Raw genomic sequence first — 25,360 nt, 5'->3', positions numbered from 1 at the left:
GAATTAAAAAGCTAGGCATGTTCACAATTAGCTTATGCAGAAAAGAAGAAATAAAGCTTCAGGAATTGCTATCTTTTAGTATACAGAAAATGTCTGTGTTCTATATGAACCTATTCACAGTACATGAATTCTATTTAATAGTGACAACTTCCTTGCAAAGCAAAATAAAGCTAAGATATGAATATGTTTTATGTATTGTTTAAAATCCAAATCTCATTGCTCTATGCTAAGAGACCCTGGTTCAGTTCTGGTATCTGGCTTCTTCTGATTCATAGAACTTGGAAACTATGTAAAGGCAGCCTGCTCAGTGCCTGCAAAAAATGAACTGACTCGTGTTAGCCTGTAGTGATTCATCTGGCCAATTCAACAGCTGGTTTGATAGGCCCAGAAGAGGATTCTATTCTGTAGTCCTCAGCCAAGAGGTGGATGGTGGTGGGTAAACCTGAAGGAATCCTCAGGAATCCTAAGTCAGATGAAATTCCTCCATGGGAAAAAAAATTAAAAAGCTCAGTTCAAAGTGCCTCCAGAAAGACCATACAGTTGACTTTTTTGTTCAGTGACAGCTCTATTTCATCAAGGTGCATAAGGAGGTGACTAAACTTAAGCATGTGGTGATACTCAAGTGGTTAAGTATCTTGCTGGATCTGAACCTGAAGAAGAGCTCCGTGTAACTCGAAAGCGTGTCTCTCTCACCAACAGAAGTTGCTCCAATAAAAAGATACTACCTCACCAACCTGGCCTCTCTCATATCCTGGGACTGACAGAGTTACAACAACATTGCATACAAGAAATGGTATTGGCTAAAGATTAAATGGCCCATATGTAGATTTTGATGAATGTATGTATCGATGGCAATGAGGCTGCCTAGCAGATCTCAGTACAGGGGAGACAAACTTCCTTTCCTGAGTTTGTCCGTGCTCCAAACTTTGATGCTTAATGAAAGGAAGATTATTTCTTCCATCTATTTTGGGAATGAACGCTGTGACAGTTGTGAGAACTGCTTCTCTGAGTTAAAACTAGTATACTGGAAGTCTTCTCTGAGGAGACCCAACTTCAGAAACTCATCCGACTAGAAATAGTAGCTATTGGGACATCTATTTTAATGGGTAGAAAGTATAGTGATACCTCTGGCAGGGGTCTGGGTAGTGCTGCATGGAGCAGAATGAGGTCCCAAGGCAGTTTTCTGTGAGCTCGTGAAAAAGGGTTGTTGCCCCCAAGGAAGTATTTAATGTTGGGATTCCTTTTCTTGAGCATGCTGATAACAGACACTTGGCCTTTTTGCTTGGATATTCTGATACACCCATATTAAAGTCCTCCTGGCTGCTGGTGTGAGGAAGTGGGGTTCCTGAGAGAGGTGGAGGGTCAGGCAGGGAATCTCTGCCACCCCTTTCTACTTTAAATAGTACTCTGTAGCTTCTACCTCAGTGGATCACTATGTTCCAGCTGGTGGATGCTGTGCTCTGTCTCTGGTACCCATTTTCTGGATTGAAATGGGATCTAAATGAACCTTCCTCCATTATCCCCAGTTGGCCTCTGACCTAAAGATCGCTCTGCCTGGTTTGCTAATCAGTGAATCCCTTAAAAATGTCTGATTCGCCGCATTCACCAGTTGACGGAGAGGAGAATTTACAATGGGACTGTGGTCTCTGCCAATGGATATGATAGTGTGAGATGTGGAAGGAACAACAAATAATACTGGACAGGTCTCCTATGCACTCTTGGTTCACTGAAGCATGCCTGTGTCTGAGATCAGAATTCCTAACAGGCTCCAATAGTAATTGGATTTTTGTTTCTGTTTATGGCTTTTGTGGCCATTTTCAGTTAATATTCATCTGAAATAAGACTTTGTACCAGATAATATTCTTTCTCATCCCAGACCTTTGATTGACTTCCCTGGTACCATGTGTCTGTATTTATTATGAATCCAACATATTCCAGAAACCATATGACTCTGTGGTTAGATTCAACTCTCGCTGTACAGAGTTCTGATAAGAAAAATTATCCAGAAAAAGATAGAAGTGATTTTTCTTCTTCTTTAAGTCAGTATTAACACTAACACAATCCTGGAAGAAATGTTAGCATAGTTTGTGACAGCATGTGCAGGAGCTTAGAGTGTCATAACTGATCATAATTTTTTTTCCCAGAGGGTGGGGTGGTCTGTTGCCATCTGAGAGTTTTCATGCCCACAAAGGAAACTGAGGTGATGTCTTTCTGGAACTGGCTGCCTGTGAAGTGCCAGTGTATTGAGAAGGCCATTCTTTCAGTTAACCATCTTCCTTAGTTAGAACCACTGGGTCTTCAACCATCAGAGGAGATAGTGTAACTACTGAAGGTAAATGTGGCTATTTTGAATTTGGACTGATATGCACTGAGGAACATTCTGGCCTTATAAAATGTGGGCTAAGGGTTAGAAGTAAATAAATGGTGGGCCAAAAAGAGATCCCTTGCTGCCTTGTTATTCTTCCACATCTGGGTTTCTGCCCCTCTTCTCACTCCTTGGCCAGCTGCTTGGAGGAGGTCGAAGCATGGAAACAAAGTGGGCATTGGAGAATGGTGCTGTGTCCAGTGCTGTCCATCCATGATTTATGGGGAAAATGGATGGGTAGGAGGAGGATGGAATGACCATCAGAGGCATGGCTGCTAATGTAGGCTATAGGAACCCAGGCACAATCTTCCATCTGGCTTCACTGCTCTAACACAGATAGAGGCGGGGTGGTTGCTAGCCCCTGTAGCCAGTTCTTTCCTGTTAGGGAATGGGGAGTGGGGAAGATGACCCTGCCTGGATAAGTAGGGGTATGGACTGCATTCTGCTCACAGAACTCATCAAGATCCCCCAATGAGACACTTGATAAGAGAGGGAGAAAGTGAAACAGACCTTTCTTTTATTCTCTGGCATTTCTCAATTTAGCTCACTCACTGAAGCCTGCAGAGGCATCGGTGGCCGCATCCACCCCAGAAGAGGAAGCAAAGCTGAAGGGACAATCTCCCCAGAATTCAAATGCAGCCCTAGGGCACAGCTGGGAATCAGATGGATGCATTATTGAGCCAAATTGCTAGTCAGAGATTTTAAGTAAAGTTTGGAATTTCCCTTAAAATGTTCTCTGACTGGGAGGTTTGGTTGAGTTGCTTTGAAAGCTGAGAAATGCTACATTCATCAGAATGGGTGTTAATTCAGATGCACAATGATAATATTTTATATCTGAACTTTGTCAACTATTTCACTGTTGATCAAAGCAAGGACAAACCAAGAGAAGGCATATTATGAAGACCTATGCAAACGGACAGGCTTTTGTTTTTCCATAATCAAGCACTAGGAACCAAGCAGAGCCTATGGATACATCTGAACCCCACTGAGGGGGAATGCAGCCCAAGGAGCCCAATCGAGCTCAGAGAGCATACATGATCAGATTTTGAACATCTGCACTATCTACTCAAAATGGTGTCAATTTGGAACATCACATGGGCAGGGCTTATTTTGTGGGTGGAGTTTAGAAAAGGAATGGTAATACTTTCCCCCTCAGTTCAACCTCTTGCCCTAAGTCATGGTTATGTCCTGATTTAGTGCTATCTAGATTCTGCTGTGCCCATGACTGCTCATTATTTACAGTCTGTCCACCAAAGACTGAGAAGATAAATAAAAGTAGCATCATCAGCCTTGTTTGCCCACAGCAAGACTTCCAGCAGGAAAATACCACTACAGCAAATTCTTCAAAAACAAATTATCTTAGACAAAATTTTGTTGAAATAGGAGATTCCCCCCACTCCTTTCATCTTCCTTCTTATTTCTTCTTCTATTACTAGAGTCATTTGACTAAAAATTACATCTTACAGGAACTTTGTTTCTTAACAGGGCCTCATTCCTCCCACCTTTGCTCCACCAAAGAGAAAACATATACCTCTGTTTTTTGACATCACAATTAGATGCCATGCAAATGGCACTGACATTACCAAGAAATGATTATGGCTTCCCACTCGACAATAAGCAGCTGCAGAAGAGGAAGTAGAAAAATGCCCCATGTTAATGTAAAGGTCCCTGTTAAAAATCTTGGAAAAGAGAAAAATACAAGATCCTTGCATGGCCCAACAGCTCCCAGGTCTGCTCTCTGCTTTGGGCCCAATGGCTCACGGTATCTCCATCTCCCTCCAGGCCTCAGAAAGGTGAGTGAAGAACCACCCTCCCAGAACAGTGACTGCTGCTGTCTCCCGTCCCTTGAGCCTTGGGATGGAGAAGTGAAGATCCACCTGGACAAGCAATTCCTGAATTGCTCCTGGGCCTCACGGAGTGGGGAGTGCAAATCCTTTGCCACAGTGGCTCTCTGCACCCCTCTCCATTAATTGCAAGGACACTGAGCAAGAGCCCAACTGGGGCTGGCCAGTCTGGAGCAAGTGAGGCGGGGGGAGGAATGAGCAGTGTCTGTATGGGAGATACACCAGTGAGTGGCATGGGTAGGGACTGATTCAGGGAGGGTATCACAAACACAGACAGTCTCACGCTCCCAAAGCCAATTCTCATGTGCCATACTAAAATGTGGAGGACCAATCCTGATGCTCCCCGAGTCCTAGTTACCTCTCCCATGAGTGAGTTTCTGGATTGTAAGAGAGGGTATGAACAACCAGAGGTGATGGAGATACAAATCGGTCCCTAGCGGCTTCTCATTTAAAGTGACCATTTCACCATGTTAGCTCTTTTCTAATGGGGCTGTTTTTATAGAAAACATCTTGATACAGGTGAACTTTTAAAAAAATAAATTTGTTATTTTCACTTACATGTGAAACATTTTAGATAAATAAAACAGATCTTTTGTATCCCAAGTACATTCAACAACAGATGGAGAAATAACTTCTTGGGCCTGAACTATTTGAATGTCTTTACATGTGAGCTAAACCGCAAGCAAAGGGAAGAACAGAAAGACTATGGTTAAACCTCTGGAGACCTGGATTCATACTTGTTTTACATAACAAATGAAATAATCTTGGTAGAATTCATCTAATTCTTAGTGGGTATTAATTCACACTAGAAAGGTGCCATGGAATTCAATATAATTAGTCACCTCTGATCAGTATAGCAAGGAGTAATGGAGGTTAGAATTTAGAGTACATTGTAAGCAGAGTAGATAATAAGGTCTTTGGGACAGAAAGTATCTCATCATATGTGTACCTACAGTACCTAGCCCAATGAAGCTCCAATCTTGATTGGGGTGCCTGTGCGCTGTTGTGAAATACATATTAACAATAATAATTATTATTATTATTAATACATCAATAGGGCAGTGCAGGAAGAATACACACTATAGTCTAATGTTCATGTTCATCTTAAGACTTTGACAACTACTAAGAAAACAAGCAAAGAAATGCCTCCCCTTTGTAAAATACAACTACAATTTTGCATTTGCAGTATTAATTTGGGTAAGATTCTGTTTTCAGTTATACTGTTGTACGTCCACAGTCACTCCAGTGAGTTACATGATATTATGTTCAAGAGAGTGCCCGCAGTTTCAGAATGGTGTTGCATGAAATCAGAACTTGGCCCTTTATTACAAATGTTGGGCCCAATCCTGCGGCCCCTTTGCAAGCAAAACTTGAACTGAGTTTTGTTTACATGAGGACTGCTGGATGAAATCCTTTAACTGTAAATCTTCACACAATGTGTCTGACCTGTTGCCAGAAAGCATGTTCATCACAATCAATGAATTCAAATGCACCCCAATTTTTTGGTGTTACACAAACCAAACAAGAAACTGACCTCTTGTCGTTTGAAGTTTTGAATATATTCTTCAAATTGTTCATCTTTTGTTTCATCAGCTTTCCCTAGCTTTTGAAGTACCTAAATTGGAAAGAAGAAAAAAAAAAAGAATTGCATTATGTCTAGTAAGGAGAATATTTGGAGTCACAATAGAACAAAATCTTGACTTTAACTGCCTCTGTTCTCACCAGAGCTGCTGTTATGTTTTAATGGCATTTTACTTTTTAGCTGTGGTACGCACTACAATGTATAATCTGTCTCCAAAGTACATACATGATACTACTACCTTTGCAAAAAATAAAGGAAGATTATAGACACAAAACTCTGAAACATTTTGTGTGTGTGTGTGGGAGGAAGAGTGTGCATACATGGAATGTGTGGAGTTCTTGCTCCCTTTTTATGAAGCAATACATATTTCTGACACTGAAATAACCCCAAGGTTCAAAGAAAGAGAGAGATTTTCTGGAAACATCAGCTTCAGTCTGAGTGTGATGGAGCAAAGATCAAAATTCATAGACCTTTTCTACATCTTATGGCTCATCCTATGTTACGCTATTAACACGATCCTGATTTGTATGGCTTTTAACAAGAAATATAGAGTGAAAAACTGAAAATCACAAATAACTATTTTAAACTTGTACTGGAATTGGTATTTAGTCCTCCCATTCATTCAAACGTACTTTATTATGAGTGTTATATATAAGAGATTTGTAGCAGGACTAGTCATGTGATAATAATTTGGAAAACCATGCAATTCTGCTATACTTTTCATCTGTTTGCCTACCTACATGCACTCGATCATTAAAATCCCTCTCCTCAGCTCTTATTTTAATATTCCAAACAAAAGTTTAATTCTTTCCCCCAAAGTGTGGAATTTCTCTACAATTTAATTTATTTATTTATACACACACACACACACACACATACGAGGGGTGAAATCCTGGCACCATTGAAACCAATGGTAAAACTTTACTGACTTCAGTGAAGCCAAGATTTTACCAGAGGTGTGTAGCTGTTGGCCCTGCCACTAAAAATCTTCCAGAGTTTCCTACACCAGGGGACAAGCACAAATGGCAGAGACAGGGCAGAAATATAAACAATGAATTAGCAACATCTCCTAGTCTGCGGAAAACAAGTACTTTATGCACCTGATCCACTCATTATCTTCTCTCTAATTTCCACTAATCATGCCTTGGACTGGTTAGAGGCCACAAAAACTGGGCCAGTAAAGGAGAACAGAAGTGCAGCACGGCTGGTAATGATGATAAAGGTGAATGTACTGTATGCCAATACCTTGCAATATCTTGGACAAACCTTAAACTTAATTCAATAAGTATTTTAGGAGTTCACTGTATTAAAAATGCAAATGTTCCATGTACTATTGAGGGATTGTATGTATTTCCATGGGAGCGGGGGACCACAGCCTCCCAGGAACTAAGTGGAGGTTGGTCAGGTAAACGGTTTAGGTGGGTGGTTAGCAAATTCACACAGAGAGCCTCCAGAGAGCTACGACCACCTGAAGAGAATCTCACCTATACTGGTTCAAACTGGATTTTTGGGGACCAACAGACAAAGAAGGGAATTTTGGTTAAATAGCTTGAGTTAAAAGTGACTTGGGGACTTCCTTCTGATCCAGCAAACAGACAGGACCTCTGGTTCAATGGAGGGTGTATCCCCCAATCCTTAGGGAAGAACTTTCAAATACTGAGAGCCCATAAGGCTGATGGTGCTTGTTCTGAGCTGAACCTGTGATGAACTTGTGACCACAGGGAGAACCCCTAGGTAGAGTTTGAAGGACTGTTCACTGGCTGGAGACCTTGTGGAGTTGTGGTGATCTGTGGTAAGCTTATTAGCATGCATGTATTGTGTTAGTAGGTTTTCTCTGAATGCTTTCATTTTAAGAATAAATGTGCTTGCTTACATAGAGCTGTGTGATAACCTAACTGTGGCAATCATGCTGTGTACCATCTCTGAGGAGAGAAGTGAAGCAGGCCTGCTTAGGCAGTCTGTCTTTTGCTGGGGATATCACAGTATAGTCAGGGAACTGTGCAGCCTGCAAATACCCTTGGGAAGGGAGGCCCAGGTCTCCACCCAAAAGAGGTGACAGCTGACAAGCCAGGGGCCTAGAGTAGATGCATTTATTGGACCACAGAAGGGGAATACAGGTGCAGCTGCCCTGAACTGTGACACAATGATGATTATGATATTGTTAATGCACTGAAGGTAGTTTCTGACATATCCACTATAGGCAGATACTGAAGAGTTAGGAGTAAGGATAAATAATTTTAAAAGCTAGTAGTTTACTGGTCTTAAGCACGTTTTAGATTTCTGTTAATCTCAGTTGTATTTTTTAGCCTGTTGTGACTGGTCACTGGTCAACTTTCCTCACCAAACACTCACCAACTTCCTGTGCATCACATCTTTATGCACGTTGACAGAAGAAAACTGAATCTTTGACAAAGATGGAGCAAATGAAGCCACTTGAATCAGGTGTAGAAGCAGTCACATGCTAGCTACCAAAAATAATTATATAGCCCACATTACTGTAGTATCTGAGTGCTTCAATCTTTCAGAACATAAGAATGGCCATACTGGATCAAACCAAAGGTCCTTTCAGCCCAGTATCCTGTCTGCTGACAGTGGCCAATGCCAGGTGCCTCAGAGGGAGGGAACCTAACAGGTAATGATCAAGTGTCTCTCCTGCCATCCATCTCCACCCTCTGACAAACAGAGGTTAGGAACACCATTCCTTACCCATCCTGGTTAATAGCCATTAATGGACTTAACCTCCATGAATTTATCCAGTTCTCTTTTAAACCCTGTTATAGTCCTAGCCTTCATAACCTCCTCAGGCAAGGAGTTCCACAGGTTGACTGTGTGCTGTGTGAAGAACTTCCTTTTATTTGTTTTAAACCTGCTGCCCATTAATTTCATTTGGTGGCCCCTAGTTCTTATATTATGGGAACAAGTAAATAACTTTTCCTTATTCCCTTTCTCCACACCACTCATGATTTTTATATACCTCTATCATCTCCCCCCTTAGTCTCCTCTTTTCCAAGCTGAAAAGTCCTAGCCTCTTTAAACTCACCATGTATTGGACCCATTCCAAACCCTTAATCATTTTAGTTGCCCTTTGCTGAACTTTTTCTAATGCCAGTATATCTTTTTTGGGATGAGGAGACCACATCTGTACGCAGTATTCAAGATGTGGGCGTACCATGTATATATCCTCACCACATGCCTGTGAGGTGGGGAATGGGGGAAGTATAATTATCTTAATTTTACAGATGGGGAGCTGAGGGATAGAATGCTTAACGACTTGCCCAAAGTCACACAAAATCTGCAGCAGAACAGAGAATCAAAATTGGATCTCCTGAGTCCCACGCTAGAGCCCTCACCATTGGACCATCTATCCTATCTCACTTTCTTCAGGATTAGCATATTTTCCTGAAAATAAATGGTATTGCAGACAAATAGGAGAGGGTGCATGGGAGACCCAGAGGTACCAGAGAGCTACATTTTAGTGAAACCACGTATGGGATTGCAAAGTTAGGGAAAAAATTCAAAATTTTTAAGACTATCTTGATCTATGAAAGAGTGCCACATGGGAAAGCCACATTTTCTACACAGCTTGGACTACTGACCAGAGTAATATATCCAAGTCATACAAATATGAAGTTAGCAGGTAGAATAAACAGAGACTCAGTTACTTGTGGTATGAGTAATAACCAAGTGAAAGCAAGGTTATTGCAGGAAATTGACTTGCCTTTATAAAGAAAAGTCGAAATTTGCTTTAGACTGTGTTTACCAAATGAAAGGTTAACAAACAGTGAAAAAAATGAAGTGCATCCAATTAAAAATGTATAGCAAGGACAGAATGTTAAAAAAAATGGGGAATAAAAGGTTAGTTTGCAATAAATACAGGAAGCAATCATGAGTGCACTGTCATCCAAGGCATAAGAGCAACCATTTTCTAAGTGTGCTGCTCAGCTCCAAGCACAACTTTCAAAGAAATACAAAAGCAAAATACTTTCACGAGCATACAGCATTGATGGTGAAAATGATGATATTACAGAAACAAGAGGTGTTAAGTTGAGTCTCTTTGTACATTTACAAAACAAAGCAAGAGTCTAAAACAGATTGGTGTGTACACCAGTAATAAATGAGCAAAAAGTGATTTTTAAAAAAAAAGACTAGCACTTGCAATGTAATCTCAGAAAAAGTATACAAAATAATCAGTGAATATTCAATTTTATAAGGGGCACAAAGGTGCAAAAGTAAAACCATGCAGGCATGTCATATAAGGACAGATACCACTTAAAAGAGTTTGGAACAGCGGAAAAGGAAGTCCCAGGCTCTGCTCAGGTTAACAGCAATTTGCACATGCAGATGACCAAATAGGCATACAACTTGTAAAAACAAGGATGCAAAAGAAATTATTAAAATATTTGATGAGATGTTTAATGGACTAGGTTCAGGATATAACTCATTAATAGGACTGTCAAGATATTAAAAAAATTAATTGTTATTAATCACACTGTTAAACAATAGAATACCATTTAAATATTTTTCAATGTTTTCTATATTTTCAAATACATTGATTTCAATTACAACAATACAAAGTGTACAATGCTCACTTTATTTTTGATTTAAAATATTTCCACTCTAAAAAACAAAAGAAATAGTATTTTTCAATTCATCTAATACAAGTACTGTAGTGCAATCTCTTTATCATGGAAGTTGAACTTACAAATGTAAAATTATGTACAAAAAATAACTGCATTCAAATGTAAAACAATGTAAAACTGTAGAGCCTACAAGTCCACTCAGTCTGACTTCTTGTTCAACCAAGCGCTCAGACAAACAAGTTTGTTTACATTTGCAGGAGATAATGCTGCCCATTTCTCATTTACAAGGTCACCTGAAAGTGAGTACAGGCATTCGTATTGAACTATCATAGCCGGCGTCACAAGATAATTACATGCCAGATGGGCTAAAGATTCATATGTCCCTTCATGATTCAACCACCATTTCAGAGGACATGAGTCCATGCTGATAACAGGCTCTGCTCCATAATGATCCAAAGTAGTGTGGACCAATACATGTTCATTTTCATCCGCTGAGTCAGATGCCACCAGCAGAAGGTTGATTTCTTTTTTTGGACTTTTGGGTTCTGTAGTTTCTGCATTAGCGTGTCGCTCTTTTAAGACTTCTGAAAGCATGCTCCATATCTCAGATTTTGGAAGGCACTTCAGATTTTTAAACCTTGGGTTGAATGCTGTAGAAATCTCACATTAGTACCTTCTTTGCATTTTTCAAATCTGCAGTGAAAGTGTTCTTAAAATGAACAACATGTGCTGGGTCATCATCCAAGACTGCTAAAACATGAAATATATGGCAGAATGCACGTAAAATAGAGCAGGGGACATACAATTCTCCCCCAAGGAGTGCAGTCACAAATTGAATAAATACAATATTTTTTTAATGAGCGTCATCAGCATGGAAGCATGTCCTCTGGAATGGTGGCTGAAGCATGAAGGGGCATACGAATGTTTAGCATATCTGGCACCTAAATACCTTGCAATGTTGGCTGCAAAAGTGCCATGCAAATGCCTGTTTTCCCTTCTATTGACATTGTAAATAAGAAGAGGGCAGCATTATCTCCTGTAAATGTAAACAAATTTGTTTCTCTTAGCAATTGGCTGAACAAGAAGTAGGACTGAGTGGATTTGTAGGCTCTAAAGTTTTACACATTTTATTTTTTGAGTGCAATTATGTAACAAAAAACCCCCTAAGTTTGTAAGTTGCACTTTTACAATAAAGAGATTGCACTACAGTACTTGTATGAGGTAAATTGAAAAATACTATTTCTTTTGTTTATAATTTTTACAGTGCAAATATGTGTAATCAAAAATAATACATAAAGTGATCATTGTACACTGTGCTCTGTATTGTAATTGAAATTAATATATTTGAAATTGTAGAAAAACATGCAAAATATTTAATACATTTTAATTGGTATTCTATTATTTAACAGTGCGATTAAAACTGCGATTAATTGTGATTAACTTTTTTTAGTCGTGATTCATTTTTTTGAGTTAATCACGTGAGTTAACTGCGAGTAATCAACCAGTCCTACTCATTAATATAGATATCAGCATGCCACATAAAGTCCCATTAGTATTGAGAATAAAGTAAATGCTGAATTTGATCAGCTAGTAAAACTAGACGTTATTGAGTGAACGGACACCAACTGATTGGATTAGGAGTATGGTCACCATAATAAAACCAAACAATTTAACAATCTGTATAGACCTAGACAATTTGAATAAGGCCATCAAAAGAGAATGCTGTTGCTTGCAAACAGTTATAAAGAGGACACGTCTAGTCTTCAAAATGAAAGATTATTTTCATTTTTGGATGCAAGCCAAGGGCTTTGTCATGTTTAACTCAATATAGTAATGTAAAATTCTGCATCTCCAACCAACCTTTTGATAGATATATGATTGAGCAACTGCCCTTCTAGATTCCCCGAGCAACAGAGGTCTATGAAATTTAGAGCCACCCTCTCTTGCACTCAAACCCCAACCAAAATTTACAACCCAAGATCTTAGTTGATGCAAACTCACATCGGTTGGGGGCTGTCCCGATACAAAACATATTTCCAATAGGATACACTTTCAAGCACTGACTAAAATACAAAAGAACAAAAGAAATTCTAAGATTGAAAAAGAAATTCTGGCAATAGTTTTGGGTTGTGAGCAGTTCCATGAATACAGTTATAGGCAGAAATCGGTTAAGGTCAAAACAGACCATATGGAAGCCATTTTACAGAAACTAAAGTGCAAAGTATCACAAATACTGCAGAAAATAATCACAAAACTGTAAAAGTATTTCTTCGATGTGAAAAACAGGTTTGGAAAGGAGCTTCTTATAATGGACATGTTTTCAAGAATGCCTATTCATTAGAAAAGCAAGGAACTGCAGGAGGAGGAGTTTGAAGTAAATACGGGGTGAAAGTAAGGCGGTATGAGCCGCTACGGCATACCGATAAAAAGTGGCTGCCGGTACCAGCCCCTACCGCCTTACTTTAAAGTGCTGCCATGGCAAAGGACCCTATTTAAAGCGCTGCCATGGCAGCGCTTTATTGTCGCTGCCCCTTTTGCACCCCCCAGGCTGCCAGTGGAGGGGGGAGGTGGGGCAAAAGGAGAAGCTGCCCCGGGAAAGGTAATTTAAAAGGGCCCGGGGCTCTGGCTGCTGCTGCCCGGGTCCTTTAAATCGCCACTGGAGGGCCCTTTAAATCGCCCAGCCCCTTCTGCCTGAGGCCCCGCCCCTTCCAGGGGGCCAGAGCCAGCCCCCATACCTGTAAGTTTTCAATTTTACTTTCATGCCTGAGTAAATATGACTGTAGTTCAGTTGTACCCATTGCTAAACTAATGTGTGATGTCTCAGAAGGAAAACACAAAACACAGAATGACTCAATTTCAAAGCAGCCTAAGAGTAACTCTAAATCAGTGGACACCAACCGGTAGATCACAATTGACTGGTCGATCCTGCAGCCTCTGACAGTCGATCGTGATCTCCAGACACTAAAAGTCTGGCGGCGCAGTGGGGCTAAGGCAGGCTCCCTAGCCCCACGCTGCTCCTGGAAGCAGCCAACCCACCCCTAAGGCCCCAGGGGGGCAAGGGATCTCCATGCATTGCAAGCACCGTCCTGACAGCTCCCATTGGCCGGGAATGGGGAACTGTGGCCAATGGGAGCTGCGGGGGCAGTGCCTGAAGAGAGGGGCAGAACATGAAGCCACGTCCCCTCCTCCACCAAGGGGCCGCAGGGGTGTGATGACCACTTCCAGGAGCGGCATGGAGCCGGGGCAGGCAGGGACCCTGCCTTAGCCCCACTCTGCCATCGACTGGAAGCTGTCCAAGGTAAGTGCCACCCTGCGGGATCCTGCACCCCTCCCACACCACAACCCTCAGCCCTGAGCCCCCTCCTACAGCCAGAACCCCATACCCCCACTTGCATCCCAACACTCTGCCCCAGCCCAGAGTGCCCTCCTCCAAACTCCCTCCCAGACCCCACACCCCGCATCCCCTCCTGCATCCAAACCCACTCCCCCAGCCTCAGCCCAGCCCAGAGCCCCCTCCCACACTCGAAAACCCTTGGCCTCAGCCCAGAGCCCACACCCTGCTCCCACACCCAACCCCCTGCCCCAGCCTGATGAAAGTGAGTGATGGTGGGGGAGAGCAAGTGATGGAGGGAGTGGGGATGGAGAGAGTGAGGCGGGACCTCAGGGATGGGGCGGGGTAGATCCTGGGTTGCACTCAAATTCAAAAAGTGATCTTGTACATAAAAAGGTTGGAGACGACTACTCTAAACAGATGACCAACAGAACACCTTGAAACATAGCTATTTAGGACTATGGAGATGAAATGGTTTCATGTGATTGGATTCTGCACAAAGGACCCAGTATCATAAAACCACAAAGAATCAAGCTAGAAAATGCTATGCATAATCCACAGTGCCCATGTGGTATTGAGAAGCATCAGACTAAAGCCAAATGTGGCCTGCTATAGCCAGGCATAAATGTTGCCTTTGAAGACGTTCTATCCAAGCATGAAATCTGCAAAAAAAACCAGATCCAAAGCCCACCATCTCTCATTCACTTCAATGGACATTGAATGAAACCCTAAACAGAGAAAACAGAATGCAAAAGAGCCACTGAAATGACAGGAAAATCCTGATTTCTGACAATTGACTTTGGGGCAACTACAACAAAACTATACATCAGTAAACAAGCACAAAAGAAATATTACAACAAGATTGTCACACAGTTATCCCTACTGAAAAGGGGAACAGGACAAGGCAGTTTGTGATGTGCTTTGGTGAACCATGTTACAGTATCTAGATGTAAGGTATATCTATATACAAGACACTTATTTCAATTGTCTGCTTTTCTGTTTGGCAAATTTCAGAAAAATGTCATGTTTTGGCATGATGATTCTAAGAACAATTTTGTCCAGGTCTGTTACGTCTCCTGGCCCTGATTCCTTGCCAATAATGATTCTTCAACGTGGAAAGAAAGGAAGATGTAAGTTTCCTGATTGTTTTGCTTTCATTTATATGTTAGGATTAAAAACAATTACTATACCATTACTCTACAGATTTAATAAAAACAGTCCCTTAGACATCTGCTTAAATTCTTCCTGCAATTGTTTATTGTGGGCCTTATGCAGTATAAAATATAAAAATAGGTATACTTCAAATTTCTGTAACAACTTCCACTGAAATATCTCAAATCGTTTTAAAAGCATTATTGAACTGTACTCCGATATGGGGAGTATTATTTGTTATACATAAGGAAACAGACACAGAGAGATCAACAAGGCCAATATTTTCCAAATTACGTACCAAAAGGAAATCAAGTCATTTATTTAAATGCCTACATTGAGGCACCATCATTTAAAATTTTTGGTCTATTGGCTGGATAGCATAAGAGAGTATCAGCCTGCTATTACTTCTAGCTAATCAATTTAGCCTTTTAGCTTAAGTGGTAGAATCCTGTCCTTTGGAGTTTGATTCAATCCCAGTTCATAGCTGAACCAGGAGGTCATTACATCATGTTTTATGTAATGTTAATAACTTAATTAACTGGCTCTTAGTACCCAAAACATATCTAAATGAGTTAAAATGTTCATTATTTAATTAGGAAAAAATACACACATATGCAAATATCATTTTATCTTCATTTCAACTATATAAATATAGCCTGGTTTCATCAGGTACAGCTTCCATTGCCTGGAATAGGAGTTGTGTTTGATTATCCCAGGGCTGAATTTCATCCTTCGTTTTCTTCACTCCTACCACCTCCAAGAGCACAAGGTTATTCTTGGACCATATTATTATGTTGCCATTGTTTTTTGGCAGTGCCATCAGCTGACGACTGCAGAATGTTTGCACAGGCCTCAATTTTCATTAATTCATACTCCATGGCTGTGAAAAAATCCATTTGTCATTTATTCAAAGCTAACATCTGAAAAGCTAACATCTGTCAAACCATTTAAAACAACAGCATACACTTCAGTGTTTATCAAAGAAGAGCTGTGGAAGGCTTGGAAGAATATCGCAGCAAACCTCTTCACTGATAAATAACTGCTCTTTGTCCCCTTGATATTTTATCAAGTGACTTCCTATAATAGAGCTACTTCAGGCATGCTTGAGGACTGCACTTAGCAACCCTGCTAACAGAGTAGCTGAATCAGCAACGATGATGCACTGGACTGTTTTTCAAATATCAAGAAGAACCATTGACATGTAAAGCACAGAACCAATCTGGAAAGCCTGCTCCGTATCACTAATGAACAAGCAATAACCCTCCAGTCCAGAGTGTGCAGGAGACTTTCCTGATTTCCGCCCCCTCACACACACACACAAATTATTACATGTTCAGAAGATGACACCGAGGAGCAAAGCTGACAAATTTACACCTGCTCAGTCACATAAAACAAAGAAATGGAAAATTTAAGAAAAGCAGCTAACCGCACATGCGCTCTTCCTAGACATCATACATGCAAAGCAAAAAATTGTTCTAAGGCAGTAGTTCTCAACCATGGGTATGTGTACCTCTGGGGGCTCACAGAGGTCTTCCACGGGATACATCAACTCGTCTAGATATTTGCCTAGTTTTACAATGGGCTACATAAAAAGCACCAGCAAAGTCAGTACAAACTAAAGTTTCATATAGAAAACGACTTATTTATACTGCTAAGTACAACATTTATATTCCAATTGATTTATTTTATAATTACATGATAAAAATGAGAAAGTAAACCATTTTTCAGTAATAGTGTGCTGTGACACTTGTGTATTTTTATGTCTGATTTTGTAAGCAACTAGTTTTTAAGTGAGGTGAAACTTGGGGGTACACAAGACAAATCAGACTCCTGAAAGGGGTACAGTAGTCTGGAAAGGTTGGGAGCCACTGCTCTAAGGAACACTCCCAATAACCTATCTTAACTGACCTGTTTACACTGAGCCCAAGGCTTCCAGTACAATTTTGTTTGACTTTTAGCTAAAGATTCCTTCTACCACAGCACCAAGTTTACTGAATTAATGCTGTAGAGAAAACCTGACTTCTTTTGATAAACAACAGCAGTTCATGCTGGGCTCCTCTGAGCTTTAGGACACCAAACACTTCAGTGGCCATCCAGGAAGCAGTTATGCTCCTGCATATTTCACTGCAGAGGTATCTGCATTTCAATGGTGTTATATGAACATAATTTGCAGAGTACCATGGGAAGCTCCAGGATAAAAGGCTCTGTACAAACGTAAACCAATTGGCTGATCCATTCTCCTGAGTCAGGAAGCCTGAAGACTTACTTTACTGAAGGCTGCATTTCTACTGTTAATTTTATGCCACCCTTTGTTAGTGTTCTGTGTATCATAAAGGGCCATGGGAACAGTTAGTTAACAAACAAGAACAGCACTTCTATACTATTCATACAAGCATAAAATACTGTGATGTAGAACTGTTCTATTAATCAAAATAAGCACTGAAAATGTGAGCTTTGTACACAGCCTAAATGACAAAATGTGCAAATTATGCCATGGGAAAACTAATGACTATGATAACCTTTTATAGGAATTACAAAACACATTTATACATCATTCTGCAGATGACATAAGGATTCACTAGGGAGCAACACTGAACAAATGTCATCAACAACACACAAAAAGTAAGGCACAAGCTTTCTTGGCTAGTGATTGATTGGTATACGAAATTATCGACGTCATTTTTGTACGAGAGTAGAGCAGCAGTATGGATTCAGAACACTTTGGAAGACGGACTTGAGCCTGATTAATTTTTGATGATAATGACAATCAATACCTGTTGGTATTTTCAAAGGTTTATTTGAGAGGTGGTTACGGATTTTTTTTTTTTTAAGTTAAAGATGCGTTTAAGGACAGTAGTCACTTGTTTAACACAACAGTGTATTGTTGGGCTGTGATGGATAGACCCCAAAACACATATGCAAACAGGGGGTTAACACCTGGTCCTGTGTAAATAGACACCCTCGTAAAATCTAACTGGATTATACAGGATGGCAGCCACCTGCTAATGTGATTGTAAGAGATCCAGCAGGACAGCTTAGCTGGTCAGCAGGAATTCAAGGAGAATCGGGAAGGGGATGAGCCTCAGACCTGGTTTCCAGGTGAGAGGGCAGGGATATATACAGTAGTAGCAGTGTCTCCCCAGCAACTTTTTCTGTTCACTGTCTTTCTGATGGCTGCCCCTCTGTGCCTTTTCATAGAATCATAGAATCATAGAATATCAGGGTTGGAAGGGACCTCAGGAGGTCATCTAGTCCAACCCCCTGCTCAAAGCAGGACCAATCCCCAATTAAATCATCCCAGCCAAGGCTTTGTCAAGCCTGACCTTAAAAACTTCTAAGGAAGGAGATTCTACCACCTCCCTAGGTAACGCATTCCAGTGTTTCACCACCCTCCTAGTGAAAAAGTTTTTCCTAATATCCAACCTAAATCTCCCCCACTGCAACTTGAGACCATTACTCCTTGTCCTGTCCTCTTCTACCGCTGAGAATAGTCTAGAACCATCCTCTCTGGAACCACCTCTCAGGTAGTTGAAAGCAGCAATCAAATCCCCCCTCATTCTTCTCTTCTGCAGATTAAACAATCCCAGTTCCCTCAGCCTCTCCTCATAAGTCATGTGTTCCAGACCCCTAATCATTTTTGTTGCCCTTCGCTGGACTCTCTCCAATTTATCCACATCCTTCTTGTAGTGTGGGGCCCAAAACTGGACACAGTACTCCAGATGAGGCCTCACCAATGTTGAATAGAGGGGGACGATCACGTCCCTCGATCTGCTCGCTATGCCCCTACTTATATATCCCAAAATGCCATTGGCCTTCTTGGCAACAAGGGCACACTGCTGACTCATATCCAGCTTCTCGTCCACTGTCAACCCTAGGTCCTTTTCCGCAGCATTCCTTTTACAGCATTTAAAATAGTACTCCCCTCTCATCTACTAATGTTTCATCAAATACTTACCACATGAGTGCTGTGAGTATGCAGAAGGGTGCTGTCTACAACAAAATGTTAAGACTGCATTGTAAACCCTGGATGGCTTCAAAGAGTTCCGGTTTACTCTGAAAAGTAGCATAAGGAACACAATTTTTTCAAACTGCTTACCTAATCAATGTTCCCCAGCCAGTTGTGTCTGACTTGCCTGTGAAAGGCAGAGCAGAGCACCCATCCAAAGGAGGAGGTGCTGGAATGGAATACAGCTGAGGAGTCTCACAGGGATGTGATTAGGAGGAGGACGTCAACCAAAATGAAGAATATCAAGGTGTTGTAGGTAGCGGAGAGCCAAGAAAAGATGTGAGAGAGGAAGAACCCTGTGCAGGTTGGGGGAAAGCTAGTGCAGAGAAGCCATCATGAGATTTAGGAAGGAAGAGATAGGTATAAAAAAGTCACAGAAGGGCTTCAGGGTCCTGATATCTGCCATGTTCAGAATGCACACATTAGGAAGAGAGAGCTGAATAGAAGAGAGAGGAGGATGAGGAGTCATAGAGGCATCTCAAGGAACTGGAGAAGCTGCCTACCCTGCTTTCTTTTGCTACAGCTGTTTCTGCACCTGTAGGTCCTGCCACTTCATACAAAGACTTATTCGATCCTTTTTGACTGAACAAGAGCATGCTGTGATATCTCAAACGTAACTGCCCAACCACATAGTAACAGCATAACCAAATGCATTTCTATGCCTTTCACTGCATCCCAAACAAATCACAAGACCACTCTTGTGAATTAATGAATATCCAAACAAACGATCTCACTCCCGCCTGATATTTGCTCATTTGGCTGAAAAGTGACTTGGATGTTTCCCATTAGCGTGCCTACTGAAAGACTGTTTAGATCAGCAGTATATGTAGTCTCACCACACTGATGTTTAAATCCACCCAGCACAACATATAGTTCTTTTATCCAAAAATTCAATATTTTCCCACTTGATACTGACCAAAACCAAGAACAAAAAACTAATAACCTAACCCAGCTACTCTGCACAGTCTTAGTAGCACATTTCCATTGCTTTGGACAGAGCATTCTGTGGAAGAGACACTACTGCCAAAGTCTCCGTCAAAGACCATAGGAACATTGGCAGGAGGATGGAGTATATGATCTTTATAAAACTTGTCCAGCTCTCAGTTGCATGGGTCTAGGACTAATAATTTCATAACTGAAATGAAACCTAGTACAAAGTTTCTTTTTTTATAGCAGTGTACCGTGAGGAAAAAATTAGCAGACTGAAATATTGTGTCTCCTCCACAGTAAGAACCCTTAAGTTTATCATACTACAATTAACTTAGTACAGTTTATCTTCCTGTGGTTCACAGTAGCAGTACCTGACTGGAAAGATGTTATCTCAAAATGAATCAAGTTTCTCTTGTGCCAAGAACAGAACACCAATTATAAAGCCTTAATTTAATTGTGGCTGGCATAGTTTCACTCTCTTAATTAGACATTCAAATTCTATTCGGGGGGGGAGGGGGAAAGAACTCAGTCATTTCCAAATTTTATCTCCGAGTTAAAAACTTCAATGTACCAAGCATAAGAGGTTTCCTTATCTCAGTTGGGAGACTGTCATAAATATAAAGGGAAGGGTAAACCCCTTTGAAATTCCTCCTGGCCAGGGGAAAGCTCCTCTCACCTGTAAAGGGTTAAGAAGCTAAAGGTAACCTCGCTGGCACCTGACCAAAATGACCAATGAGGAGACAAGATACTTTCAAAAGCTGGGAGGAGGGAGAGAAACAAAGGGTCTGTGTGTCTGTCTATATGCTGGTTTCTGCCGGGGATAGACCAGGAATGGAGTCTTAGAACTTTTAGTAAGTAATCTAGCTAGGTATGTGTTAGATTATGATTTCTTTAAATGGCTGAGAAAAGAATTGTGCTGAATAGAATAACTATTTCTGTCTGTGTATCTTTTTTGTAACTTAAGGTTTTGCCTAGAGGGGTTCTCTATGTTTTTGAATCTAATTACCCTGTAAGATATCTACCATCCTGATTTTACAGGGGGGATTTCTTTATTTCTATTTACTTCTATTTTTATTAAAAGCCTTCTTGTAAGAAAACTGAATGCTTTTTCATTGTTCTCAGATCCAAGGGTTTGGGTCTGTGGTCACCTATGCAAATTGGTGAGGCTTTTTATCCAACATTTCCCAGGAAAGGGGGGGTGCAAGTGCTGGGAGGATTGTTCATTGTTCTTAAGATCCAAGGGTCTGGGTCTGTAGTCACCTAGGCAAATTGGTGAGGCTTTTTACCAAACCTTGTCCAGGAAGTGGGGTGCAAGGTTTTGGGAAGTATTTTGGGGGAAAGACGCGTCCAAACAGCTCTTCCCCAGTAACCAGTATTAGTTTGGTGGTGGTAGCGGCCAATCCAAGGACAAAGGGTGGAATATTTTGTACCTTGGGGAAGTTTTGACCTAAGCTAGTAAAGATAAGCTTAGGAGGTTTTTCATGCAGGTCCCCACATCTGTACCCTAGAGTTCAGAGTGGGGGAGGAACCTTGACAGAGACAAATGAAACTGTTTCACCTGGTCTCTTTTTTTAAATCACTAGTCAAAACTAAAGAATACTTTAATGATGATGGACCTTGAATTTAAAACTCCATTGTTGATCATATCAGTCTCTACTGAATCACAATATCTATTTTGCACCTTCATGTTACTTTCTGCAGTTCAGCTGATAACAGTTTTAGTGGACTAAGCAATCTGTAAGTAAACCAATCTTTAGATCTGAAGTAATGGTGCTTTTTAACATATATCTGGCTTAAATCCACAATGTGGCATCTGGTTCTTAACAGCCAAACCCTTTCCCTTAGTTTTAGGCAAGTCCACCAACCTGATCTAATTTATGTCCAAGGTACCTTGGGTTTGGCACTTACAAGAAGAGAATTTGAATATGTGGTTTCCTTCTTAGAATTTACATGAAGTTGGGACCAACCCAGCTAGAACAACACCGCATACTTGAAGTTGGTAGTCAGCATTCAATAACATCATATTCATCTTTAGGACATTTCCAATCGTGTAAGAGCTGGAGGTTGTTAGGATGGTATTCATGTTATTCAGTTGCTAGAGAAGGTGAGCTATGGTAGTCTGGTGGTAGAACTGGTCAGAAAATTTCAGGAAGGTCAAAATTTCTATGAAAATTGGCAAAAAAATCATTTTTTTATTAGCTCTAACTGAAGGTGGCTTTTCCATTTCCCAAGATAGTTCTCTATAAGACTGTCTGCAAGCATTTGGGGGAGTGCTCAGATTTTAATATTATCAGATCAGAGATCAGTATTCTTGGACCCAACCAGATGCCCCTCATTAGCTGCTGTGTATTGTGACTGGGTTGGGTCAGATGGCTATAGGAGAGTAATCCTATTGGGATCCAGGAAGTGGGTGGGCAAAGCCTGCCCACTGCACCGGAGGGTTGGGGGGTCCAGCAGCCGGCCAGCAACTAGGTAGCAGAGAAGGAGGGTGTGGTGTCTGGCCCAGCCAGGGGAGTAGCTGGAACAATAACAGCAGCAGGGAGAGCCCAGGGCCTAACAGCAGCAGTAGCAGCAGTAGCAGCAGCGGGAGCAGCAGCTCTCTCCCTCCTTCTCCCTCCAGGCCAGCTGGCTATAGGAGAGTAATAGAAGGCAGATATATTAGGGCTAATCAGGGCACCTGGGTTTTAAAAAGGAGCTCACTTCAGTTTGTGGTGTGTATGTGAGGAGCTGGGAGCAAGAGGCACTAGGAGCTGAGAGTGAGAACGTGGACTGTTGGAGGACTGAGGTGTACAAGCATTATCAGACACCACGGGAAAGGTCCTGTGGTGAGGATAAAGAAGGGTTTGGGAGGAGGCCATGGGGAAGTAGCCCAGGGAGTTGTAGCTGTCACATAGCTGTTCCAGGAGGCACTCTAGACAGCTGCATTCCACAGGGCCCTGGGCTGGAACCCGGAGTAGAAGGTGGGCCCGGGTTCCCCCCAAATCCTCCCAACTCCTGATCAGACACAGGGGTCATCGACCTGGACTGTGGGTTCAGAAAAACGGACAAGCTGAGGGCTGCCGTGAAGTTCCAAGGTGAGCAAATAAGCACAAGACCCACCAAGGTAGAACAGGAACTTTGTCCCAACTGGTGTCAGCTGTGGGATCTGGTGTCCACAGCACGCCGGAAGAAGGAGGGTGTTTGGAAGGGAAAAAAAAAAAAGGGAAGAGGGTCTTTTTTTATTTTTTTTCAACACAATGGAGGAGGTAGTGCGGGCACAGCTGCCCAGCAGGAGGCTACTCGTGTCCAGGCAGCTGCCCAACAGGAGACAGTGCGGCTGCAGCAAGAGACTAATCACCTGCTGATGGACCAGGCTGCTCAAGACCAGGCTATGTTGTGGGAAACTGGCCAGACCCATGCTCCCTAATCCACCTTGTGGGGGTCTCACTAACCCCACATATGTACACCAGACCAGTGAAGCTAAATGGGGTAGAGACCACAGGTTGATTTGGGGAGTGCTATCACACTTGTCTCGGGGAAGCTCGTGAAGCGTAGTCAGCTGCTGTGGGCTAAGCGTACGGGGATAACATGCGTCCATGGGACAGTTGGTTATTACCCCACCATCCCAGTAAAAATCGAGATTCAGGGGAACACTACTGAGGTAGCAGCAGGTGTAGTCCCTATACTCCCATACCCATTGCTCCTAGGGAGGGACTTCCCAGGGTTTGGAGACTTACTCCCGGTAGGGGCATTGGAGAAAGGGGGAAGCCTTGAAAGTAGTGCGGCATCCACAGTAGACTGTCAACCCCCAACCGTCTCTGAAATTTCTCCAGATTTGTTCTCCATTCCCAGACAGTGTAGAAAGACGAAAAGGGAAAGAAGGGCAGCTATGGCCTTGGGAACCCAAATACTGATCCAAAGCCAGAGGGTTGCTCTCGTAGGTAGGCGGACCCAAGCAGCTGAAAAGGAGGCCACCCAGGAGGGAGAAGCACCCGAGTCTGACCCACACCTAACGCCTCTGAACCAGTAGAGGCAACAGAGACCGGCCCCCTAGATCTCGGGCAGATTAGCCCCGAGAGAGGAAATTTTGAATGGGACCAGGCTGAAGACTCAAGGTACGACAACACTAGGAAGGAGGTGACCAAAATAGGTGGGGTCCCTGTGGAAGGGAAAACCCAGGGACCAGGACCCTACTTCATAATGAAGAAGAATCTCTTATACCGGGTTGCACCAGTACAGGGGCAGAAGGTACAGCAGATCCTAATAGCTCAAAAACACCAGAATGCTGTATTAAGTCTGGCCCATAGTCATCTTTTTTGGGGGGCATTTGGGGGTAGAGAAGACCCTGGCACGGATCCTGCGACAATTCTTCTGGCCCGGAGTACATGAAGAAGTGCGGAGGTATTGTGCGTCCTGCCCGGAGTGTCAGCTGCACAGTTCCTGTCCCCACTTGAGGGCACCTTTAGTACCCCTTCCCATCATAGAGGTCCCCTTCGAGCGAATAGCCATGGATCTACTGGGACCCCTGGAGAAGACAGCCCGGGGCCACCAATATATACTTGTCGTTCTGGATTATGCTACTCACTACCCAGAAGCCGTCCCCCTGTGGAACACGGCCTCTAAAACGATAGCTAAAGAGTTGGTGGGGATCTTTTCCCGAGTGGGGCTACCAAAGGACATATTAACAGACCAAGGTACCCCATTTATGTCGAAGCTAATGAAGGACCTCTGTACGCTGCTCCATATACATACCCTGAGAACTTCAGTCTATCATCCGCAATCCAATAGGCTGGTAGAAAGGTTTAACTGAACCCTCAAGGCAATGATAAGGAAAGTGGTAAGTCGGGATGGGAAGGATTGGGACACCCTACTACCCTACCTTATGTTTGCAATCCAGGAGGTACCTCAGGCCTCAACTGGGTTTTCCCCCTTTGAATTATTATACGGACTCCACCCCCGTGGCATATTAGATATTGCAAAAGAAATCTGGGAAGAGGAACCCAGTGAGGGGAGAAATATAATTGACCATGTGTTGCAGATGCGAGAACGGATAGCCCAGGTCACCCCTATTGTACGGGAACATTTGGAAAAGGCGCAGGAGGCCCAGCGAACGCATTACAATCGCCAGGCAAAAGTCTGACAGTTCCAACCAGGGGATCAGGTGATGGTGTTGGTACCCATGGCAGAAAGCAAGCTTTTGGCCCAATGGCAGGGGTCCTATGAGGTGGTTGAACCCATGGGGGAAGTAACCTACAAGGTGCGGCAGCCAGGACGCCAGAAATAAGAACAAATTTTTCACATTAACCTCTTAAAGCCTTGGCACCAACGAGAGGCGTGTGTAGTGGCCCCAGAGACCCCGATCCAGGGAAATAATATGCAGAAGCAGATCAGGATATCCACTGATCTGACACAAAAGCAAAAGAAGGAGGTAACTGAGATGATCAACCGATACCAGGACATGTTTTCAACCAAACCAGGCCGGACCACCGAAGCACATCACCAGATTATCACAGACGTTGGGGCAAAGGTAACTTTAAGGCCCTATCGGGTCCCAGCAGCAAAAAGGGAGGAGATCAAGGCAGAGGTAAAAA

At 42.3% G+C, this 25,360-nt stretch overlaps 1 protein-coding gene across 1 annotated transcript in view; it reads right to left on the bottom strand.

The window, feature by feature from the left end:
- AMPH (amphiphysin) overlaps nucleotides 1-25,360 on the bottom strand; it is a 169,325-nt gene that overhangs the window by 85,997 nt on the left and 57,968 nt on the right. The window contains exon 2 of the mRNA XM_077811013.1: nucleotides 5,744-5,824. Within this exon, the coding sequence (XP_077667139.1) occupies nucleotides 5,744-5,824 (81 nt within the window). The remainder of the gene's footprint in view (nucleotides 1-5,743; nucleotides 5,825-25,360) is intronic.

The sequence above is a fragment of the Eretmochelys imbricata genome, chromosome 2 (assembly GCF_965152235.1).
Source record: "Eretmochelys imbricata isolate rEreImb1 chromosome 2, rEreImb1.hap1, whole genome shotgun sequence".
Taxonomy (NCBI): Eukaryota; Metazoa; Chordata; order Testudines; family Cheloniidae; genus Eretmochelys; species Eretmochelys imbricata.
This window is presented reverse-complemented; position numbering and strand designations above follow the sequence as displayed.